Raw genomic sequence first — 25,876 nt, 5'->3', positions numbered from 1 at the left:
CCTGGATCTATACTACGAGCAGAAGCACCGAGGACGACTCACTGCCGAGGGGGCGGTACTTACTTTGATCTTTGCTTTTCAGTTATTATTAATTTGTGTACTTATGCATTAAATAACTTGATTGTATGGTTGCAGGAACTACCCCCGCTTCGACCTCGAACGCATGACAAGTTTGAGGAGATGCGGTATGACGACAGGTACACACCTCTGCTACAGAGGGCTGGCCTGGATGTCATATCGTATCAGGTTCGTCGTGGGTTGCCTCCAATTAACCCCGCGGCGATCACAGCTTTGGTTGACAGGTGCACCATTTATCCATAGTAATCGTATGTTTTTTTCAACAAACTTTATCTATCTTTCTGAAAACCCTAACAACAATGTTCTTTAAATTGTAGGTGGAGGCCAGAAACTCATAGTTTCCACCTACCTTGTGGAGAGATGACTGTTACACTCCAGGACACTCAGAAGATCCTAGGTTTGAGTGTTAGAGGTCGTCCAGTTATCGGACACTGCAGGCCCGATGGTTGGAGGGTCAGAGTTGAGGCCTTCCTTGGAAGACCACTTCCTCCGGAGGCACCGACGCAGCGCACCACTGGGGTACCAATTGCTTGGCTTAGGCAGAGCTTTGGTAATTGTCCGACACATGCGGACCAGGAGACAGTTGCCTACTACTGTAGAGCTTGGATCTTGCACCTATTTGGGTGTGTTCTTTTCCCTGACGCGACAGGGGACACTGCATCGTGGATGTACCTCCCGTGCCTCACTGACTGGGACACCACAGGTACTTTTCCCTTACACAGTTATTATTAATTTGCTTACTTATATTTACTTATGCATTGATTAAATTGATTGCAACGGTTACAGGTACTTACAGCTGGGCTTCGGGAGTGCTGGCTTTCCTATACCGTAGCCTTTGTGAGGCGTGTCGTCGGACCGCAAGTAGTTCTTCCGTTGGTGGTTGTGTTTACCTACTGCAGCTTTGGATGTGGGCTCGTCTCCCAGTTGGACGGCCCATAGTTGACGCTCCTCGGGAATGGTTTGCAGTGGGCAACCCTCGTCACCGTCCGACGTTTGCCCATCTTTGGGACCAGGCGAAAGTCCCCTTCAGCAGGACTTCACGTGCGTACGTACAGTATGCCAATGAGCTCGACACACTTAGGCCATCCATGGTGAGTAAAATGCAGTAGTTCTTGTTTAATGTATGCTCGATAGTTTCTCTAACGTGCCATATACATGTCTTATGTTTGCAGGTGAATTGGGAGCCGTACACGGCGAATGATGCGCTGCATCTTGGAGTAAGCAGCATGTGTAGCGTGGATGAAGACTTGTACTTGATGATCTACCCTCTGATTTGCTTCTATGCTGTTGAGTGGCACCTTCCAAATCGAGTAGCCCGCCAATTTGGCTTGTGCCAGCAATGGCCTGTCCCTCCATTTGATACTTCCGTGGAGCTGCACAAGTAAGTCATTTTGGTAATTTTTCCATGCAATTGATAGATATGTTGACTGCAATTTATTCAAAGTTCAATATTTATTCAATGTTCAATACCATAAATGTTGCTGAAATTTACATGATTGCTGAAATTTATTTGCTACTTGGTCCAATATAAATCCTTGCTGAAATTTATTACCCCCTATATGCATGTTGGTACTTTTTACATGCTTGCTGAAATTTATATAAATGTTGCTGAAATTTACATGCTTAGTGCCTATCCATGCTTGCTGAATTTTATAAATGTGCTAGTGCAGATCCATGCTTGCTGAAATTTATATCCTTAGTCATTTCCATCGTATTTGATGTGTGCTACTACAACCTACTTGCTGAAATTTATTTCATACCACCTATATCCATGTTGCTAGTTCAATATCTTTAACCCCGTACTGAGTTTTAGAACCAATGTTGTTAAATCTATGTTATTATTTTTATCTTTAATATTTAATTTTAGGATTGATCGTCAGAAGCAGAAGAAGACAGTTGAGTTTCAAACGTTGCATCGTCAGTACATAGAGGTGTGGGACCAGTTTCATGACAACCTCTACGAAAATGAGCAACCACATACCAACTACAATTTTCGTGCATACCTTACTTGGTACCTAGGTGTTACACGAACAAGGTTGAAAATTCAGTGGATCCAAGCAGATTATGCGTACCTTGAATCATCTGAGGATGAGGACACTTCCTATGACCTAGCAGCACGACAAGGGACACTTATCGAGGCAGCACCTGTCTTGGACCGAGTGGTACATGTCCTTTCCACTATACAATTGTACGATTGTTGTCCTTTCCACTTTATAAATTGCACCTATATAAACTATTACATGTCTTATCTTATAGGGCAACGCAATCAAGCAATCTGTACTTGACATCGAACGGTTTCCAAGAACAGGTGTGGACGAGCACACACTAAACAACTTTCTTGGAGTAAGTATTTGACATCAAATTTATCTAAGAACAAGTATTACGACCCTCATTTATCATATATCTAACAATATGAATTTTAATCTTTGCATAATAGAGACTAGCACGTAGGCTTAGGCGTGCTGCAGCTCGGTGCGGTTGCGGTACTAGTGCTGCGATGAATGTGCATGTGCCACAGGAACGACAATGCAACACACCTGTTGTGCATGATACATCTTCTTTGGGAGGTATAATTTCATTAAATTTGTTGTTTATTTGAACTGAGCAATTTTCATGGTATGAGATAATGAATTATGTGCACACATAATTTGAACAATGTTTATAGGATCTGGAGGACAGAGCTCGTCTCGGCCAACTATGGACACTTTTCAAAGCGATGATGATGAGGACGAAGAGGGGGTGGCCGAGGAGCGTGACTATGACGAGCTTGGGTTATCTCAGCTTCCTGATGCTCCTTCTACTCAGCCTACGCAGGTTGCAAGAAGGCGACGTCGTTCGCCTTGTAGGTACACTCCAGGCACCGATGCTCTTGGCCACAAGGGTAAGGGTAAGACTAGGAGGCAGTGAGGATGACTTCTGTGCTAACACCATGGTAGCAGCTTAGAATTGATGTCATAACTTCTGTTATTTTGCATGTATCGACACTGTGAACTTTGTGGACTATTTGTACTATATGAGACTGTATGGTCTCTGTGGACTATCTGAACTATCATTCCTGATGGCGTATGTGCTTGTGTTGTGATATTTGGATGAATCAATGTTTGTATTGTACTGTGATGTCTATTTATAACTGTGGATGTACCAAAAACAGGGGAAACTCTTGCAAATTTTTTCCATGAATTATTCAATGTAGTGCACATATTCTGTGGTCCATTCCTATTGGTTTTCGCAGTGTAGGCTTTTCAGAAACAGTGAACCAATATGGCTTTTCATTGAATCATCACATCCGAAACAGTGAACAAATCTAGCCTTTTCAGATGACAATCCAAATAGACTTTTCAGTTTTCAACTAGCCTTTTCAGTAATCGAATCTAGACTTTTCAGATGACAATCCAAATAGACTTTTCAGTTTTCAACTAGCCTTTTCAGTAATCGAATCTAGGCTTTTCAGGTCCATTTATTTTATACTACAACAGCTACCAACTATTGGGTTCCTATATATATACGCAGTGGTTAGAGCGTTGCTACTCACTTGAGATTGTTCAGTTGAAGTAAAAATGTCTGGAGGGTCGTCTAGAGGGAAGGGAAGGGAAAGGGAAAGGCGGCGATGAAGGGTAATCCCTTTGTTTGGGAGGGTCCTCTTGGTCCTAAAGACTTTGAGGAAGCAATTTATGATAGGTTCCCTCTTGAGAGCAAACATGATTTTACTAAAGAAGCACCACTGAGGGCATATGATGACCGAAAAGAAGAGTGGCCAAAATGCATGCATGGTGAGAATTGTTTGGTGCAGATGTACACAGAGGGGATAGATGGAGGGCGTCGTTTCTTCAAATGTCCACGAGCATGGGTAAGTCATATTAGTAATTCAACCTTCAATAAGATACTCTTTTGTGCTAAAGCTACATACTTATTGCAGTCATCTTTGTAAAAAGAGAACTGTGGCTTCACCAGATGGGTCGATCCTAGACCTATTCATTCCCATGCAGAGTACATGTACTACCTGCAGGACCGTATCTTTGATTTAGAAACGGAAGTTAGCAGTGGTTACAAGGACGACGAAGAGGACGACAACAGCAATGCTACTGGCTCCCAAAACACAATATGCAATGATCCATACTGCACATGCCCAAATCACAAGAACAAGGGCCCTCCTTCACCACCACCCCCACCACCACCACCAACAACGGGAGGATACTATGGAGAAGGGGCAACACAGTTTGCTATGTGGCCACACTACTAGGTCGAACTGAACTAAGGCATATATTTGTTGTTTGGTTTAATCACCTAAGGCATGTTAGGGTTAGTCGAAAGAACTATGTACCTTTGTGTGGTATATGTTCTCACATGCCATTTCCTGTGCTTGTTAATTGCTTGAATTACCTAAGGCATGTTAGGTTTAGTCTCGGACCTCTGCACCCTTGTTTGGTGCATGTTTTGACATGCCATTCAATGTGATGTGTGCTACTAGTTATGCAATATACTAGTTCGTTAACTTCCATTTCAACTAATTATCCTCATTTCATTGCCCATGCAATACTCAAATAAAAATATTGTCTACTAATAATGAAACCAAATTAAAATTGCTAAAGTGCATTACATGACAAAAAATTGAAAAGTCCAACACAAAACAATATTGTCCATGAACCAAACAAAGAACAAGAATGTAATGTAACTACTGAGTGCAACGAGGCCACTTTCCCTTCCTCTCGGAATCTGGATTCTCATCCATCGCTGCCTTCGCTCGGCGCACACGCTCAAGCTTCTTTTCTCTCTCCTCCCAAGCCGCAGCAACACGTCTTCTTTCCTCCTCTTCCTTGTGGTCCCTCTTTTAAGCCTCCTCTCTACGTCTCTTCTCTAATATCTCTGCACGCTCTGCATCCCACTCCTTTAGGCCTTGTAGAAGCCGCTTGTCGGACTCCTTAATATCAGTGTCGATCCACTGCTCAAAATCACACAATGGTGGAGGGGTCTGCAACAAATATATTTGTTCAAAAAATTAAATCATGCTTCATAGGACACAAAATACTAAGTGCACAATAGACAAATTAACTTACAATAAAGTTACTGCGGCGTTGTTTTGGCGTAGGCTCCCAGGCAAAATTGGAACACATCCAATACCTCTGCCGATAGGTTTCCTCGTCTTCCGAAATTTCTACCTTGCAAGGATCACCACAAAAGCACATAGGTACTGGAACACCGCTAGGAAGCGGCTTGTGGATGTACAGACTCCCGGTCGTCCGGCCATAGCTACAGTTCAAAGAATTCAATTCTAAGAAATCATAGCAATTAACGATTCAACCGAAAACTAGAATTTACCAAATGATAAATAATAATGAATGAAATTTATCGAAACATGTCGAAAGGTTACCTTGGTTTGCTACTTTTTCCACGACGTGGCATTCTACGATTGCATAATATAAATATTAATCATCCATTCAAAAATCTAGATATGGTATATATCTAAGTTTACAACATACGTGTAATATAGGTCAAATCAATGTGTCAAAAACTAATATGTGAAAGAGTATACCTCGCTCTTCAAGATCTATGGAAAAAATCAAACTTTTGATGGTCACAATATTGAATCCAAATTCGTGCTCGGTTTTTGGAGAGAAAGAGCCGAGAGGGGAGATGAAAATCTGAACAATGCGTCCACGGGTAGCGAAGTCCGTCGGCTGGTATGTAGTAGGGAGCTCGGCGCCGTGATCAGTGGCGCCGAGCTCCCTGCCACGTCAGATCCACGTCAGAAGCTACGTTGGCCGCACCCAGGACCTCGGCGCCGTGATCCATAGCGTCGAGACGTGATACCTCGACGCCATGATGCATGGCGTCGACCCCCTGGGTCCATTTCTGCATTTAAGTTTTCCAAGGGTCCAATTGTGAACTTTTTTCAAAAAAAGGGCTAAATTGTAAAAAATTGGGTACGCTAGCCTGATGGTAATTATCAACGAGGAGTAAAGGATGTTTTAGTCAATTTATGTGTAATACCCGATTTTAAGGACAAAACCAGATATACACTATATATGAGTTTTAGGAGTCAATTCTCATATATAGCTACAAATAAGGGGTAATATCAAAAGACAATGCATAAATATATAACGTACTTAGTATAAAAGAGATAACCTTTAAAAGCAAACAGCGGATAGATAACTCCAACTTCGGGTATTAACTCCACTCTACAGGATCCAACTGACTGGTTGATCACAAGCCTAAACTTCTCCTGAGGTTTGGGGGAAATAGCAAGAGTGAGTCCATGTCGAACTCCACAAGTATAGCAACTAGATTATATAGCTCCCACAATCTCATGATCAATGTGACATAAATAATGTAGAGCATTAAATAATAAATAATGGGCATATTTAACACACAAGAATCATCATCACCGCCGCAAGAATCCCCAAGGCCGCTCCTGACCGTGAGCTCGGCTAGTATACTAGTTTTTAACCCTCTGCAGAGGTTGCACATCTTTACCCATGAGTCATGATTTACCCTTTCGCCCGAGGTAGCTAGTCTCTTAACCCCCTTCCTAGGGAGGTCGGCAGGGATCACTATGAAGTCTTTCAAAGGTTCGTCTAACAAGTTAGGGCCGCTTGGTTTCATTAGTCAGTCCGTGTGATTCACCCGCAGGAATCCACGGTCTGCTATTCCCCAACTGCGCCACAACGGGTAACCGCTAACGAGCTAGAAAAGTTACTCATACTTAACTAAAGCCAGAGCCATTATAGCCCTCATGGTTGCACTGTTGTCCCGGTTATCACTTACAGATAAATCATCAAGTGGCTAAAAAGTCATTTTTATCATTTATTACTTAACATTAATCTAGTCACAGGATCACGGGTCACAGAAATATAATCCAAATGCTATACTTGCCTCGATCCAATGATCTTGCTAATCCTTTTGGTTCTGCTGGTCTTACTTGTTGCCAAAGCTTTGATCTTGATCACCGAAACGGCTCCCCGTCTAAACTCGATCATCGATCACACAAACAATCGGAGAAAACATACACGAAGCAAACAAGTCTACTATTAGAACAGTACACCAATCATATAAAAACAGTATGAAAAGTTTATAAAATGATTCTACGCATCGCTACGATTTCATAGACGTAAAGATCACGAAAATCGGAATTAAAACGGTGAAGTTATGAATTTTCTAAGATTTTATATAGGAAGGTAATTAATTAAGTAGGATCACGAAATTAAAAGATTTCAAACTGAGAAAATAATGTTACTAACATGTAAAGCTCATAATTACGAACCTAACGCAATTTGAATGGACCAAAACGGATTTAAGATGAGCATGTTATAAGCAATTTAAATCTGGTGGCAAAACTGTAAATACTGAAAACGTAATTTGGAAACAAGCCGGCAGACTTTACGTCTTCCAACTCAGAAAGCGTATTTGATGCTGTACGTTTTGGACCGCGGGTTTCATATATAAAAACGTCAGGGGCTCTTTAATAAAATCACCCCGAAGGGGTAAGTTCTAATCTGGCGCGTTGGTTTTAGATCGAACGGCTCTGGATCAATCCCAGGAGGGAAGAGGGGGTGCTGGCCGGCTACAGAGCCTCCGGCGGTGGCGCCATGGCCGGAGGGCCTTGCTCCTCGCCGGAGTTGGTTGGGAAAGTGTTCCGGTGCACCGTTTAACAAAAGGAAAACGCCAGGTGAAGGAGAAGCTCACCGCGGACTCACCAAGATGCTCGGTTCGCGCTGATGGGAAGGAGGGAGTGCTCGCCGCGGTGGAGGACGCGCGCGGTTTTCGGCGAGATCCGAGCTTCCGCGTTCGTGGCGGCTAGAGCTTTGATTCGCGGTTTAGGAGCAAAAGGAAACTGCGGAGTTGTAGAAAACACTTTATAGGACCTCGGTTGGCGGAAAAGGAAACGAATTCGCGGTTTCCCCGGGGATCGATTCGGCGGGGAAACTCCCGGTCGAGTCCGGCCTGGTGACGCTCGGTGGAGGGGATGACCAGGCGGACCCACCTATCGGTGAAACAAAGAAGTGGGGCCTAGGTGTCAGCGAGAAGAGGGAGAGGGGAGGGCGCGCCTGCGCTGCTGGGCTTCAGCCCGCGGCTTGGGCCGGAAGAGGGAGCTGGGCTGCGGGGTACTGTGGGCCGTTGCGCGGGGGATTTGGCCATCAGGCCAGGAAGAGGGAGAGGAGGGGTTTTGTCTTTTTATTTTCTTTTTCCCATTTCTTTTATTCCAAAGCCTATTTCAAATCCATTTAGAAATCTGTTTGAAATATTTCAAACTTTGGTCAAAATCACTCATCTCAAAAATAAAATGCACCAGCATGATTTACACACAATAGTTGCTAAGCCTTATATTAAATTTTTATTTTAATGAAAAATATTACTTTTCTTATGTTTCATGAGCACAAAAATTCAAAATTAAATTATTTTTCATCTATTTCTAAAAGAACAAAATTTAGGGTGTTACAAATCTACCCCCCCTTGAAATGAATCTCGTCCTCGAGATTCGGAAGAGGCACAGATTCCAAAAGAGAAACAGGAACAAGATATTGATCATTATTTCAACTTGACAACTTGTATTCCAAATGCAAGCACTTATGTTTCGGGATTACAACTTGTAAACAAAACTTCCATATGATGTCTATTATTCGTAATTGCCCTCTGTCCATCTTGACTACCACTTTTCAACTTATACAACTCAAAGACATGATATCTCGGCATGGATATGCCTCCTCAGGTAGGAGTGGACCACCTTGATACTCAATTCTTTTCCCTGATGGTGCAGTTAAGAATATTTTCCACTGGGTAGCATAGATCACTGCCCTGTGTGCACATAACCATCCATTGCCAAGAACCAAAGGAATATTGAGTGACTCTAGCACAATGAGGTTTACAGTGAAGTTTTCCTTCTTTATGACAAGATTGATATTGGAGCAAACCTGATCTGCCTGTATTTCTCCCATTGGGGTTTGAACTAACAAAGGCTTTCTCGTCGGACACTTCATCCGTTCGATTGTCTTTACCAAGTCAGCGGAAATAAAAGAATGTGAAGCACTTCGGTCAAACAGAGCAAAAACTAGTACTGAGTCCACTTGAATATAGCCTCCCACCACTTTGGTGGCTCCTTGAATGTTATGCATATCCACATTGTTCAGTCTTCCATTGATATAATTTCGCTGTACTTTATTTCCGAGAGCAGGCTTCTTACGAGCTTTCCTTTTACGCTTCCGTCGTTGTGGATTTTGATTTGATTCGTTGTCAACTTGCTCTTCCATATTGTTATTTTGATAACACTCAGCTTTGTCATACTCATAGCATCTTTCTTCAAAATCAAGATGATCATATTCTTCCCACCTATCCATGAGAGGTGTCATATTGTGCTCCGGATTCATGGAACACTACACTCCCTGTCATCAAGTGACCAACGTCAGTAACACGGCAAGGATAGATGATCATAACCATAGAATATCTTAGAAGACAATTATCACTCCAAGCTAGTCTTAAAATGCATCACTCGTGATATCAAGGTACTACCCCCCTTAAGACGAGGTTGATTGGGGGACACTAGGGACTAGTTCTCCTGTCCTTTTTAGACGCTACACATCATAGTCTTTTAAATTCCTTGTACCAAGTCTCTTAATCCAGGGTTGGTTTCAACACTAAGTTCCATCTATTGGTACCTTTATCGCAATTAAGTTGTTTCACTCTCATATTGTATATGTAACTTTGTAGCCTTTGGTGTCATCTGATCCTCATACACAACTCTTAATCCATGAGTATCAGCAATGACATATACCTCCATTGATATTCTCTAAATGAGATGATATTCTTGAACCAAAACAAATTTACCCAGCGTTTGTGATACTCCCGTATGATCCAACACTAGTCAATCCTTCTCGTTGTAACTTCTTTAACTAGGCTACCCCCTTAAGAAAAGTCAACTAGGGGACAAAAGAAAGGTAGCTTGCATATTTTCCAGACAAGTTAACTAACATTGAGAACTTATGACATCCCAAAGAGCTTCTGTGCAAGAGAACAAACATGTATCCTGAAATTTTCCCGCGATATGAAAAACACCAGCATAGAAAAACAGGTATAACTCCCATTCTGTTAATCCAATAGAGTTGTAGCTTATACCGTTAGAAAGATTATGAAATTCCCTACAACTTTCCTGTAGAAGACGTCCTTAGGTTCTGTATTTAGGCTCAGGTAAAACAGCCAAACATAATATCCTTCCTGATAATATCTCAGCAAGGATGCAGTAAATTCCAGAAATTATACCTCGAGCTACTTAACTCATATGGAGATGATCCTTACATTGTTGAAAAGCTTATGAAATCCTTTACAACTTTCGTATACAACTTTTCCCCAGATTCTGTCTTTAAGCTTGGCTGAGAATAGGAATTGCCAGATCTATCCAGATTTTGAAACAGAACAGAAATATCCAATTGTAAATATCATATCTCAGGTTCTACTTATCCAAATAAGTTCCAGCTTATACCGTTGGAAAGAATAGAAAATTGTCTACAACTTTTCTATAGAATACTCTTCCAAATTCTATAGTTATATATGTCTAAAACAGTAAGCAACCGAAACTGGTCCAGGTTCTTGACAGCACAGTTGTATCCTGTTGTGATTTTTGTAACTTCCAAACCATAACAGCTATGAGGGTGATTCTTGTGGTCAGAGAAAGATCTTGGAGTCTAGTTGTTTCCAGAAAAGTTTAGTAAAATTTGCACGATCAGATCTTGATATACACTATGATTATTGCAGACTGCTCCAGAAATCAGCAAAAGACAGAAACAGGATATAACCAAACCCAACTACTTATGCCATTATTCCGTATGCCTTAGTGCTATAAACTAAATGAAATTGTGAAGAACTTCACAAAATCATTACACTCATTACAAAGATCCAAATCAAACATAAACATAATAACAAGCAATTAAGCATTAAAGGTTCACAAGTCATACAAACTCAACTTTCGCTACTAGCGTTTTTATTACACCAGGGGACACGGACACCTATATCTTAGACTTAGTGTGGTTATCTTCACGATGCATCTGTTGCTTCTTTTGTGGACAAGAGCTTATATAATGTCCTTCTTGTTGACAGTGATAACACCTTCTCTTAGCTGGTTCCTCTGTGATGTTATTTTCCACTGAAGTGTTGTTCGGTGTGTTATCAACTTGCATACTCTGATGGTTTATCTTTGTCTGGTTAGATTTCTTTCTACATTGCTTGATCCTCCGAGGTTGAAACTCTCTATAAGTAATTGTCCACCCATCTATGCATACCTCATGAGCAGTGGGATTAGCTTGGGGAATCTGTTCATCTCCAAGGTTTGAGTTTTCCTGACGAGAATTTGAAGCTACATGTGACATCTTGGGATTTGGGTGTTGATCACTTCCCAATCTCGGCTCTAGTGCTTTTGCCTTCCTCTTCTTATCCTCATTAGTCACACAGGTTGGTTTTGTCTTAACTTCCTTCTTAGATGACATATTCCGAAGACAAGGAAGACCATAATGCTCACAACAGTGGCATTGATCCTGATATCCTGATGTATTACTCCCAACGCTTCCATGATTTCTCATATTTTTCCAAGCTTCTGCTACTTGTCTCCTCACGGGTCCTGAGATACGTTGTTGAGAGTTCTTATTCTGAGTTATTCCTTCCACTACTTGTGTTTGCATGGCTAGAAGCTTCTCCATGTCGAATGCTTTTACGGTTGGAAAATCTGGGTGCTTTCGTTCCTTCTTGTCAAAGGTCTCCTCGTTATGATCCATCTAAAGAGACAAAGAGAGAGGATTTAGAATAGAGACAAGATTTTATAAAAGAACTAGGCAAGAGGTAAGCATAACTTTTAGCAACTATCAAGGTCAAGGCGAAAAGCAAGAAGTAAGCAAAGATAGAAGCATGCCAAAACGTCCAGTTCTAACTAGGCTTGCGTCCTACAGTCAGCATTGCTTTGATACCACTTTGTAATACCCGATTTTAAGGACAAAACCAGATATACACTATATATGAGTTTTAGGAGTCAATTCTCATATATAGCTACAAATAAGGGGTAATATCAAAAGACAATGCATAAATATATAACGTACTTAGTATAAAAGAGATAACCTTTAAAAGCAAACAGCGGATAGATAACTCCAACTTCGGGTATTAACTCCACTCTACAGGATCCAACTGACTGGTTGATCACAAGCCTAAACTTCTCCTGAGGTTTGGGGGAAATAGCAAGAGTGAGTCCATGTCGAACTCCACAAGTATAGCAACTAGATTATATAGCTCCCACAATCTCATGATCAATGTGACATAAATAATGTAGAGCATTAAATAATAAATAATGGGCATATTTAACACACAAGAATCATCATCACCGCCGCAAGAATCCCCAAGGCCGCTCCTGACCGTGAGCTCGGCTAGTATACTAGTTTTTAACCCTCTGCAGAGGTTGCACATCTTTACCCATGAGTCATGATTTACCCTTTCGCCCGAGGTAGCTAGTCTCTTAACCCCCTTCCTAGGGAGGTCGGCAGGGATCACTATGAAGTCTTTCAAAGGTTCGTCTAACAAGTTAGGGCCGCTTGGTTTCATTAGTCAGTCCGTGTGATTCACCCGCAGGAATCCACGGTCTGCTATTCCCCAACTGCGCCACAACGGGTAACCGCTAACGAGCTAGAAAAGTTACTCATACTTAACTAAAGCCAGAGCCATTATAGCCCTCATGGTTGCACTGTTGTCCCGGTTATCACTTACAGATAAATCATCAAGTGGCTAAAAAGTCATTTTTATCATTTATTACTTAACATTAATCTAGTCACAGGATCACGGGTCACAGAAATATAATCCAAATGCTATACTTGCCTCGATCCAATGATCTTGCTAATCCTTTTGGTTCTGCTGGTCTCACTTGTTGCCAAAGCTTTGATCTTGATCACCGAAACGGCTCCCCGTCTAAACTCGATCATCGATCACACAAACAATCGGAGAAAACATACACGAAGCAAACAAGTCTACTATTAGAACAGTACACCAATCATATAAAAACAGTATGAAAAGTTTATAAAATGATTCTGCGCATCGCTACGATTTCATAGACGTAAAGATCACGAAAATCGGAATTAAAACGGTGAAGTTATGAATTTTCTAAGATTTTATATAGGAAGGTAATTAATTAAGTAGGATCACGAAATTAAAAGATTTCAAACTGAGAAAATAATGTTACTAACATGTAAAGCTCATAATTACGAACCTAACGCAATTTGAATGGACCAAAACGGATTTAAGATGAGCATGTTATAAGCAATTTAAATCTGGTGGCAAAACTGTAAATACTGAAAACGTAATTTGGAAACAAGCCGGCAGACTTTACGTCTTCCAACTCAGAAAGCGTATTTGATGCTGTACGTTTTGGACCGCGGGTTTCATATATAAAAACGTCAGGGGCTCTTTAATAAAATCACCCCGAAGGGGTAAGTTCTAATCTGGCGCGTTGGTTTTAGATCGAACGGCTCTGGATCAATCCCAGGAGGGAAGAGGGGGTGCTGGCCGGCTACAGAGCCTCCGGCGGTGGCGCCATGGCCGGAGGGCCTTGCTCCTCGCCGGAGTTGGTTGGGAAAGTGTTCCGGTGCACCGTTTAACAAAAGGAAAACGCCAGGTGAAGGAGAAGCTCACCGCGGACTCACCAAGATGCTCGGTTCGCGCTGATGGGAAGGAGGGAGTGCTCGCCGCGGTGGAGGACGCGCGCGGTTTTCGGCGAGATCCGAGCTTCCGCGTTCGTGGCGGCTAGAGCTTTGATTCGCGGTTTAGGAGCAAAAGGAAACTGCGGAGTTGTAGAAAACACTTTATAGGACCTCGGTTGGCGGAAAAGGAAACGAATTCGCGGTTTCCCCGGGGATCGATTCGGCGGGGAAACTCCCGGTCGAGTCCGGCCTGGTGACGCTCGGTGGAGGGGATGACCAGGCGGACCCACCTATCGGTGAAACAAAGAAGTGGGGCCTAGGTGTCAGCGAGAAGAGGGAGAGGGGAGGGCGCGCCTGCGCTGCTGGGCTTCAGCCCGCGGCTTGGGCCGGAAGAGGGAGCTGGGCTGCGGGGTACTGTGGGCCGTTGCGCGGGGGATTTGGCCATCAGGCCAGGAAGAGGGAGAGGAGGGGTTTTGTCTTTTTATTTTCTTTTTCCCATTTCTTTTATTCCAAAGCCTATTTCAAATCCATTTAGAAATCTGTTTGAAATATTTCAAACTTTGGTCAAAATCACTCATCTCAAAAATAAAATGCACCAGCATGATTTACACACAATAGTTGCTAAGCCTTATATTAAATTTTTATTTTAATAAAAAATATTACTTTTCTTATGTTTCATGAGCACAAAAATTCAAAATTAAATTATTTTTCATCTATTTCTAAAAGAACAAAATTTAGGGTGTTACATTATGTATTGTTAGGCTTTCTAGAATATTGATCTTTGTGTTTGTGCCTAGGGAATGAAAGCTCTCAAGAATAGTTTGCTTGGTAAACCATAACAGAAAATACTATTCGCTAATTTATTGTAAAAGAAAAATATACTATTAAATAGCTAATAGATTCTACTGGTAAACTCAAACAAACTACTGTTCCTGCCTTCCTAGCCCGGGAAGGCGCTGGAACCTACCTGCATTATCCGCCGCCGATCCAGAAACGCCCGTCCGTCCGGCCGGCCGCCGAAATAAAAGGCCTAAAGCTAGTGGAAGGCGAGCACAGACACGTACTAGTGACGACGCGGCAACGATGGCAATCATCGGGCGGCATGGTGCTGTGCAAGAGAGTGCGCTCTCATTCTCATGGCCGGCCGGTGCAGGCATGGCAGAGGGAGGGACGGACGAATTGAAACAGAGATCGAGAATGTGCCACGTGCTCCTAGCTCCATCCATCTCTCTCTCGCTCGGGTTCGGCTTCGGCCGTTTCACTTGCTCGTCGCGCGCTCTGGGGCCCTCTATAGCTAGTGACCTCCGCCTGCCTGCCTGCCTGCCTGCACTAGCTAGCTTATAGTGGTGGTAGTGGCAGCACGTACACCACCGGCCGGTCAGGTAGCGCGCGTGGCCTGTCGTCCCTGGCCGGCCGGCCGGCCGACGGGTTCCGTTCCGCCGCGATCTGATCGAGATCCTCCTCGATCGATCACGTGGAATTAGGCCGCACTGCCGCCCGGCCCTCGTACGCCCGCCGTGCTGGCGCTGTGCATGGCGGACGGATGGACGACGTACGTGCTCTGCCTGCCTGCCTGCATCGCGCGCGGGCCACACCGCTGCTCGCTTCTGCACCGTCCTGCTGCAGTCTGCACCGCACGATGTCTGCATGTGTTGATATGCCCCTGCGCGCCACAGCCTTTTCGCAAAGCTTTCGAGCCTGGCCGGCCGCAGCCTCCCGATTGCGCGCCAATCGGATGCTTGCATGGTTCTGTTCCTGCCACTTGAATGGGCAGCGCGAAGAGATATTGCGTACAGACGGTTCTGTTCCTCTGCCACTGCATGCCCAGCATCCAGACTACCTACAAGTGATGCATGGGCTGACGGCCGGTTTAGGTATCAATGATGATTTTGTCCTCCACTAAAATGTACCTCAATACTTCCTCTACGTCTCCACCTCTTAACCATCCGCACGCTTTCGTAGAGCACTGCTAATCAAAGATTTGCAGAAACAACCCTCCTGATAAACAGAGAAAAATTCGACGGGAGGGGAGAGAATACCCCACCTGATATATTACTTGATTTTGGCTCTCAAATGGCCAGAGGTTTATAACATTAATTCTGCATTTGCAGTTTGCTAATTATTACTTTCTTCATCCCTAAGACAATAACATGAAGGTGCCGGAATGCTTGTTTGGTACTTATATGATTCGGCGACTGAATTTCTTAATTTGAGAGCCTGAACTTGCCACTGTTGGTTTGTTGGAATCTGCAGTGCGTTCCAGAATATTGTGCAGCATGTGGACAGCCAAACAGTATATATGCCGGGGTTTCATCTGCCGCGCGTTGCACACATGCATCACAAATCGAGTTCTTCACTACACCTTTCCTCTGCAAGTCTGATTTTGCATTGTACCCGACCCTGCAGGGACACTAACCCCAGGCGAAAAATTTGACACGCTGTGGCGTGCCTTGTTGCTCCATACAAATTTTGCCCAGCCTATATACAATATGCATTACTGCCATTTTGTATACATATACTCTTGGTAGCATTTGGCAGACCAAAGCATTTTCATCCAACTCCTGTATATATATATATATATATATATATATATTGGTAGCATTGGCTGCGTCATTGCACTACGACGGCCATCTACACATATGATTGCTAAGTTTAGTGCCTGGCGAAAACATGAAACCATGACAGACCCTATGCCTTTTATTTTGTTCACGGCGCATATGTTCTCCCAACACAAGAGCCGTTCAATCGGTGGTGTGCTACTAATGATTATACACATATCTGTCAGTGCTCCGATTTTTTTTTTCTTTACGATCGATTTAAACCATATAAGCCCGCAGAAGAGAATCTACCAAGGATATTCTGTCCACACAAGAAAAAAAGGTACGAGTACCTATACCAATCTACTATGCATAGCAGCTCAATAAAAAGCTGAAGACAATACAAGTCCAATATAAACCTCTGCACAAAGCATAAAGAGTTAAAGACCAATCCAGGATGGAGTTATTCTTTACACATACATGGAGAGCTGATGGAGGACAAACTTTGCAGTTCCACACGAATGATCATCGTTGGAGTGGCTCCTTTTTCGTACGCAGATATTCGTATTGTTCAATACGTTTGCGTCACGACTCACGATCTGATCGAATTGCTCAAAACTAGTGGGAAATGCTATGTGCTTTAGTTAACCAGGCGCAAGAGGCTTATCAGGGGGGGTAGTTAGCTAGACAATTAGTAGAAGAAAATTCCATGCAGAAAATTTTGCACAAATATAATTTTTTTTATCTAAATGTAGACTAGACTTTTTCTATTTGTTCATATTTTCTATGGTATCAAATTTTGCACCATATCTTGCAATCAATACTATATAAGCTAGAGCTGCCTTTATTTCTTCTAGTCATGGTCCGAGAGGTTACGACTTCTCAAAACCGATTTTTAGAGGCAGTTGGAACTGGTGGAGGGTAGTGGAGGTGAAGCTCGGCGCTCGCCACCCCTTCCTCCATGTATTGTTTTTGACAACAACATATATATATATATATACACAAGTGTTATTCTACAACCGATGGCGCATACACCCAGATGGAGAGACCGCGCGTTGCGACGGTTGAAGTTGGGCCGACGGAGCCAATGAAGAAGAACTTTCCAGACGACCGAAGAGTAATATTGTTGTCGTCGCCGAAGGTTGAGGATGAAGCTCGATGTCGAATCTCAGGGGATGACGAAGATGTCGGGCCAACATCGGTTGAAGAGCTGGCATGGAGTCTGGATCGACCGGATTTATGGTTGCAAAATAGGGGTGAGGGCGGAGGCGAGCTGCGGAGGAAGCGAGTCGGAGCTCAGATCTGGCGGAGCGGAGGTAGAAGACGGAGGATCTGAGCCACAGTGGGGAAAGGCGAGGGGATGAAGGAGCGACTTTATTTTATTCACGCTTACCTGGGTTGCGATTTCGACGACAACGACGAAGCCGATGAACACGGCAACAACGGCGGCGGCGACACTTCCCGGACAGCGAACTCCACAAGGAGCAAACGCCATGAAGGCACTTTGAAGAAGCTACATAAACTAAAACTACTACAACTAGCTATCGAAGGCTGAAGGCCCCGCTCCCGATGCGCTCCGGCAAGCCTGCCAAAGGCGAACGGGAGGGGGCCTGGTGGGGGCGACGGAGAGGCCTAGAAGGAAGCCAAGTTGGCTTTCCCTTCGTTCCAAAGGAAAGCCCTCACCTTTTCCTAGGTGCTGGGGTTCCTTCCTCCATGTATTGGCCATTGCAAATCTCCATGTGTGCTTGTTAACTGTTGCACTTGACGTATAGAAGTTGTCCTTCAGCATAGTTGAAGTGCTGCTTGCTAAAGCGCAGCCCCTGCTTTGGTTGCTTCCATGCTCCGCCACTGGTAGTTGGTGTTTCCTGCCCCTAGAAATGCCCTCCATTTTCAGGTATACTTGATAACACAAGCTGCCTCTACAAATGCTATTTCTAGTTGGTAGAAAATACCAATCACCTCTAGAAATTCATTTTCAACCGCAGTTGGTAATTGGATATGCCTCTAAAAATAGGTGAATCCAAAAAATAACTTTTTCAAATGAAATTAAGGGAGATGAACTTTATATCAAAGTTGCAATGCTCGAAGATGTCCACAACTTATTGCTTCTTTTCATTTAAAATCATTTAGACTCCCAAAAATATATTTTAAATATTAAATTATTGAAATTGAGTTTTTGAACTTTTCAATCAACTTCAGGTGAAGCTACACCCTACACCAAAATTTTAATGCTTGACAACATCTAAATTTTGTAGCTGAAACTTTTTCATTTAAAATTGCTTAGGGGCCAAATATTCAGTATAAGACTTGGCATAGTGGTAGAGGAAGTTTGCGTGAGGTAATCTTGAGTTTGAATCCTAGGAACCGCACCCACATTCACGCAAAAAATCGCATGACCTGTGACTTCTCAAGATTATTTTATTTTGTCTACAACCACTTTTCAATTCCTAGAAAATAATACCATCTCTAGAAACATAGTCCATACGAATTAAAGAAAAAGAAACTTGCTTTCTTATCTTCAATATTTTTTGCTGGTCGAACTCCAACCAAGACTACCCTTTGTCTATTGTGTAAATAGTTTACATGGAAGATTTTTATATTACCGAAAATAACGAGGCAAAAGCCCCCACGGACCTTTTCTCATTAACACGAAGGAAGTACAACTTGGGTAGCAATATGCTAGCCAAAACACACACAAAGAAAGGAAAAAGAACAAGAGAGAGAGAGAGAGAAAGCACATGTTTTTTTTTCTTGGCAAAAGAGCTATATTCTCTAATTTATTATGAGAGAAAAATACTCAGCTTAAACGAACAGGCTTGTAGTTACCTACTCCTTTCCAGCAGCACAGAACCAAATTGAGACGTACTCTCCTCTCCAAAAGCAAGGATGAATAGAGATATTTCAAAACGAAGTGGGCAACGAGAATTTCGCAAAGGAATCGCGCACGTACGTATACGCACTGCAGCAGAGGGAACAAATTCAGCACACCGATCGGCAATGATAGTAGTCTAAGAGTTGTCCCCTTCTTTCAAAACGAGGGAGCTAGCTTTACGATATGCTTAGCTAGCTAGGTTATAGATGCCTCCAATGGGGGTGTCGCGAGGACCAAGGAACAACATGTCCATGATCTGAGAATTGAAATAAAGGCCGGGAAGGGAGGAGCCACGACAAAGCTAGCCAGCCGAGACCGAGGGAATAAAATTTGCAAAGGCACGTCAAAGGCCGTCCGCTCGCGTCTCCTACGCCTACCACTCGCCGCTTCCCCCCGAAAAAGAAGCCGATCGATATGATTTTGCACTGGAAACGAACAGTAAAGGAGAGATTCTCCATTCGGCGGCCATTGGTGGACGCATGCACTGTCACATCCAATGGAGCATGGAGCTCTCCATCAAGGCGAATGGCTCGTCTATCTTCTCAGTGGCCGGTCTCCTTTGGTCGCCCATGTGTCAACGCGTTTGGCCTCTGGTAGTAGATCTCCTTTTCCACCCGTACCTGCTAGCTCCACCATCGATCTTTTCTCCTCCATGAGGTGCTGTGCTGCCCATACCGAACAAGACTCATCTACGAACTAAAGCCTAAGACTAGTTCAGTTGGTTAGTTTCTTTATCGTAAAACTTGTCCACTTAGAATTAACTTGGCATATGTGCTCGTATTTTTCTAGATTTAGTTCAGAATTTAACGTGCTGTATTTCCAGTAGTAGACAGACGACGTTCTCATCGGTAGTGAGACGTTTGTAGTGACTTCATCAATTTCAAAATGAGCTGGCACAGTCTTTCGAAGGTGAAGTTTGCGTACATATGTTTTCTCAAGTGGAGCTCTTTAAAATCTAGTCCCGTAAGGGGTGGACATGCGCCAGAAGGGGTTGAAACTATCATCTTCCCCTAGCTCTATCTTTTAGATGTACTATATTCTAGGATTTAACGGCGTTATACTTTTAGGGGTAGCCGACATTCTCGTCGGCAATGAGGTATCTTTGGTGACTTTATCAATCTCGAGATATATCAGCACAGTCTTTCGGAGGTGCTCATAGAAGTAGGGTTTGCGTGCATGTATTCGCAAGCTATTTTTTAGGTAAAAGAATAGTTTCTCAAGTTGAGCTCTTTTAAAATCCAGTCCCCTAAGGGCACTCACAATGCAGACTCTATCATAGAGTCTAAAGTTATTTATTACATCGAACAATGTGGACTTGGAGTCTAAATAAGACTTGGAGTCTTATTTTTTCTATCTATTTTTAAAATAAATATGCTGCCACATCAGCAAAATACCATAAATAATATGTAATTAAGTGTCTTGGACTCTGTGATAGAGTCTTGCATTGTAAGTGCCCTAAGGGGTTCTATGTTTCATGATGTAAACCTTCTGGACTTTGTGCTTTTGTTTCAATTAATAAATTTACAGTAGGGGGAAACCTCTCCTGATTTTCTAAAAAAAAAACTATCTGCTTCCCCTAGTTCTCTCTTTTAGATGTACTACCGTTATTGAATCAGAGTTGTACCAAACAAGACAATTCTATTGTCAAATGGTCATACCCTTATGAAAAGATAGTTTATCGTGTCTTTCATGTGTGAGTAGGGCTAGAAAGTATCCCTGCATGTTTGCTTATAGTGACATTCTTTGTAATACAAAATTTGAATTCTACGATGACACTTTTTTTTTAAATTTAAACGATGACACTTTTTGTGAGACATATATATAGAGTACATATATACTCCAAATATCTATCCTGACCAGTCAAACCAATCCAAATTTTAACCAAGTAATATTCAAACGGCTCTGCTATTTTTTGATGCGTATGCCCCATTTGATACAGCTCAGCTTCATCTATAGCTGTGTTTTATACAAAATAGCTTCATAAGCAACTTTCTTATTAAAGCTAGGCTGTTTTGGAATAAGTGTTTGGTAAAACAACTCCTAGATGGAAAAATGAATAGAATGACTATAATATGTAAGATGAAGCTAGGATAAACTACTTTTTTCAGTTTTATCCCAACTCGTATCTAGGACGAGAAAAACAATTTCAAGCTATTTTGGAAATTAGTATTTTATAAAAAAACAATTATTATGAGTTGTGTCAAATAGACCCTAAATATCATTAGTTTAGTCATGAAATATATTTTATAATAAATATGTATATTTTGAAGACACGAATGCTTACTAGTATTTTCTATAAATTTAGTCAAATTTAAGATTGTTTGAATGCTGGGGGATCGAGACTTCCATTCTTTCTGGAACAAAGGAGTGCATATATTCAACAAGTCAAGGTAGGCGATGGATGTTGATCTATCTTGCTGATCAGAGTTAATGCTCATGCCTAAGTGCCTAACAAAGTCATCAATTCCGTTACTCCTCAGTTGGTGGATTCTTTTTTGGTACTACAATGCAATGAAAGACTTTTTTTCGGTGATGATTGATATCGCAACTGTGCAAGTACAATACACATACATGTTCTCAACGAAAGGTATAGTATACTTACTATGTTGATTGAGTGGTGGTGTGTGGGCGTACGTACGTGCTGATCCAGGGAATCAGGAAAACAAATTAAGCGCAAATGATACGTGTAATCTCGCACTGATCACGACCGCGGACGTACGTACGCTTGCTTGCGTCTTGTGCTTGCATGCATTTGTTCTGTGGGGGGACTTGTGTCTTGTGTGTACTATATACGTCGTCGTCCTTAGCCAGTTAGTCTAGGCTGGCCGCTGGCTTTCAGGGGAGAACCGTATTCGATCTTTGAACGACGACGGAAAACGATGCAACACCCGTGACACTTCATGCTTAAGCACACACGCACATCGATCGATCACATTCTTTTCGGCAGCATATTTTGTTGGTGTTGAGAGATAGAGATGGATCCAATCTATCCGGACGAGCAGCACATGCATGCATTGCAGCACGAGCAGTCGATCGATCTGTCCATGCATGGTATACGGTACACGGGTACGCATCCATGCATATATTCGATCTGCAATATATATCTCTAACGCGTGCCTCGGTCGATAAGTACAGCTAGTAGTGAACCTCTGAATGATGATGATGATGATGATATGATCATAGCTGAGAAACGCATCGATCACTCTTATATTGATGGTGATGTGTATACATGCGTCTGATCGATCTGAGTGGCTCTCCAATCATATGCGCGCAAGCTAGCCTCTATACCGTATAGAGTGTGCAGTGACCAAATCCTAACCTACTACACTAGCAAAAAGCACACACGACCACACCAGGCACCAGCCGGTTCAGGCTTTATTAGCTGCTGCCGTGCTGCGTCCATCCATCACACAACAAAAGAGCGCCGTCGCGTTGACCTCATCCGTCCGTAGTGGCCGGGAAGATTTGATTGGCTTGGCGCACCGTACCGGCCAGCACAACTTCAGTTTCAGCCACTTCATCAACGGGAGGTCTCGTCTCGTGGTTGACCTGCCGCCGGCGCGCCCGTGAGTTCAGGAAATGGACAGGCCGGTACAGTGGTCCAGGAGGCAGTGTAAAACGGGTGGTGCAGAGCTGCATCGTCCTGCTGCATTCGGTCTGTGTGATTTACACAGCTGGAGTGTGTGATAAGTCAAATTGCATTTGCATCACCGGTAGTTAAGTTGCATATTTTATTTGGTGGAGTAGTGTAATCAGGAGCGGAGTCAGTCAGAAATGCCTTCAAGGAGATTCTATTGCTAAGCAAAATTTGAACGAGTAAAACTACTAGTGTTCCACACTTAAAGGGGTGCGGAAAAGACCGGACTACTATCGGTCTAGATTTTTCTGGCAGTGCCATGAGCATAAGAAAAAGTACAGGCTAGCAAAATGGAGCATACTGTGTAAGCCAAGATGCATGGGGGGATTAGGAATTTTAGACTTGGAAGTTCATAACAAGTGCTTACTTAGTAAATGGCTGTTCAAACTCTTTAATGAAGATGGCTTATGGCAGAATATGCTTAGAAAGAAGTACGTCAAGGACAAATGCCTATCCCAAATAGAAAAGCGCCCGGGAGACTCACACTTTTGGTCAGGCTTGATGGAAATGAAGGAAGTGCTATTCCAATATGGAAGGTTCAAGGTAAATAGTGATAATCAGACAAGGTTTTGGGAGGATGTGTGGATTGGGCAACAATCGCTAATGCAAAAATTCCCAGACCTGTACAGGATAGTAAGGAAAAAAGGGGTTTCAGTAGCTAGGGTGCTCAGCAGCTCAGTTCAACTCCGCTCAATGTTTCATTTAGACGGGGAATTGTGGGGGAGAGATTGAAGGAGTGGCTCGAACTTGTCTCCTTAGTGCTAACTGTCAATCTAAACAATGACAGATAAATTCATTTGGCAAATTAAAAAAAATGGAGTCTTCTCAACACAGTCATTGTACAGAGAGATAATGAAAACCGAGAGTGTTTCTAGTAAGGAAGTGTTCTGGAAAGCAAATGTACCGTTAAAAATTAAGATTTTTCTATGGTACCTAAAAAGAGGGGTAATCCTAACAAAAGATAATCTACTGAAAAGGAGATGGAAAGGTGATTCTAAGTGTAATCTCTGTGGCTTGGATGAAAACATCTAACACCTATTCTTCGATTGCAGGGTGGCTAGATTTGTCTGGAACACAATATTCATCACTTTTGACATTCAACCACCAAAAGGCACCTACCAATTGTTTGGTTCTTGGATAAGGATATTCGCTCCAGGGCCAAGAAAACTGATTTTAGTGGGAGTTGCTGCCATATGTTGGGTACTATGGTTGAATAAAAATGATGTGGTGTTCCAAAATTTAATGGCTAACTCCTACTTGCAGGTAATTTTCAGAGGGACTTTTTGGATCAGGCAATGGTCACTGTTGTCTAAAGAGGAAGAGGGAAAAATGATGAAACAAGGCTGTAGTCTTTTGGAAGGAGTGGCGCTACAACTCTTTGGCTCATGTGGCTAGAAGAATCAGAAACGGATAGAAGCGTAGAGTCCTTTTGCTTTGGCTTCTGATCCTGCTTGGTGATTTGTGCTTAGTATCTTGCTAGTGTTTGATTTTTTCAGGTGCCTTTTATGTAAGGTCACAGGTTTTTTCTTGATTGCCTGCTTAGCGGGTTTGAGGACTATGTCCAGGTCTTGTAAGTTTGTGCCTTAAGCATTCACTTGTGAATGTGAAGGCTGGGATGTTTCTATTCCTTAATCTAAAAAAAACATTACATGATTCACCTAAATTAAACAAAATGGCTAGGACTAGTTGCAAAAACATCCCCAACACTGGTCTTGCCTGCCCCACCTCTGATTGTAATTTAGCTAGTTAAAGGTTTCCTGTCGTGGAACCAATCCACCACGGATTGAGACTCTGCCTCACCGTAACAAGGGTGCTTGAATTTACGAGTAACTATGCTTTCGATGATAGACAACATGTCCTAGTGGCAGACCGAGCAACTTTAGCAAGACTAACACTTTTACTTTGCATCTTCGGTATTACCCAATAGCTAGACATGGATTGCTAATGACTTTAGCATATGGTGAGCTAGGGCAAGGGTTGGTCCACCCCTAACCTATCCATCAACAAGACATGCGTGGTGACTTTGTCAATATGAATATATGTTACCCAGTCTCTCGAGGTCCTTCAAGACAAGCTTAACAAGCCAAGTGAAATTAGAAAATCATTCATGATCTATTCTTTTGGTGGTAAGCAACATGCCACAATGTGGCAAACCAGGCAACTTCAACGAGGCTAGGCACTTTTGTAAGCATCATGTGCCCATGTGCATGGTTATGAGTAGTTTTGGTGATTCAGACGATATACCAATTAATCACTAAGATTAATATGTGTTAAGATATGTTAGACAGATTCATATAGATTCTATGGATGTATATATATGGAACAAGTTTGACCAAGATACAAGTTGAAATGGAGAAGAAACAATAACTATTCCTCACTATGTCAAACACTGGATAACTTGATGAGCACCAACGTATCATAGCGGGAGAACTAGGCATGATCTTTTGAAAGATAGGTCAAATTTGGTGGAGAACTCGACGCTGGTGATCAAAACAGCTCTAGGAGGTTTTTTTAATGAAACAGCTCTAGGAGGTTCAAAGTTAAAATCCTTACAATCACTACACTAATGCTTTGTTGGTTATCAACCACATGAGGCATGATTGTCTTCGCAAAGAAGGCTAATTTCTGCAAATGAATTTGAGAACACAAGCAAAAACACATAAAACACAATTTGAAATTGCTCAAAGTTAGGGTTTCACAAACCAACGATGACAAAGTTGTTCAATGATAATCTAAGCAAAAGCCAAGTCTAAAAGTAATCACAACAAAAGTATATAAGAGAATAGGTGACAACAACTCAGGAGGAGGTGGCCAAGGAGAGGATGACCTAGGGCGCCCTTGGGGGCATGCTCCACCTCCACCTCGTAGGAGCACACTCCAACTTGTCCGGAGTACAAGGGTGATTACAAGGCCCAAGGCCCGATAAACTGTGACGCAACACCTAACAGGACCATCAGCAATATATTGTGATGATTTAGAGGCATTGCCAATATGATATCGAGGTAGGACTAAATATATTTTAAAGGTTATCTAATAATATTTTCATCAAGTATTCATGGGTCTCCATCGAACTCTGTATGAAAGAGTTATGCCTCCA

At 42.6% G+C, this 25,876-nt stretch overlaps 1 protein-coding gene across 1 annotated transcript; it reads left to right on the top strand.

Annotated features, from left to right (window-relative positions):
* LOC110431430 lies at nucleotides 1,332-3,258 on the top strand. Its single transcript, XM_021450554.1, has 5 exons — nucleotides 1,332-1,459; nucleotides 1,946-2,240; nucleotides 2,335-2,421; nucleotides 2,516-2,645; nucleotides 2,744-3,258. Exons 1-5 carry the CDS (start codon nucleotides 1,335-1,337, stop codon nucleotides 2,983-2,985), a joined length of 879 nt encoding a protein of 292 aa, XP_021306229.1. The 5' UTR covers nucleotides 1,332-1,334; the 3' UTR covers nucleotides 2,986-3,258.

This window comes from Sorghum bicolor, chromosome 10 (genome assembly GCF_000003195.3).
Source record: "Sorghum bicolor cultivar BTx623 chromosome 10, Sorghum_bicolor_NCBIv3, whole genome shotgun sequence".
Taxonomy (NCBI): Eukaryota; Viridiplantae; Streptophyta; class Magnoliopsida; order Poales; family Poaceae; genus Sorghum; species Sorghum bicolor.
Note: the sequence above shows the minus strand (reverse complement) of the source record. Positions and strands in the feature narration are given on the sequence as shown.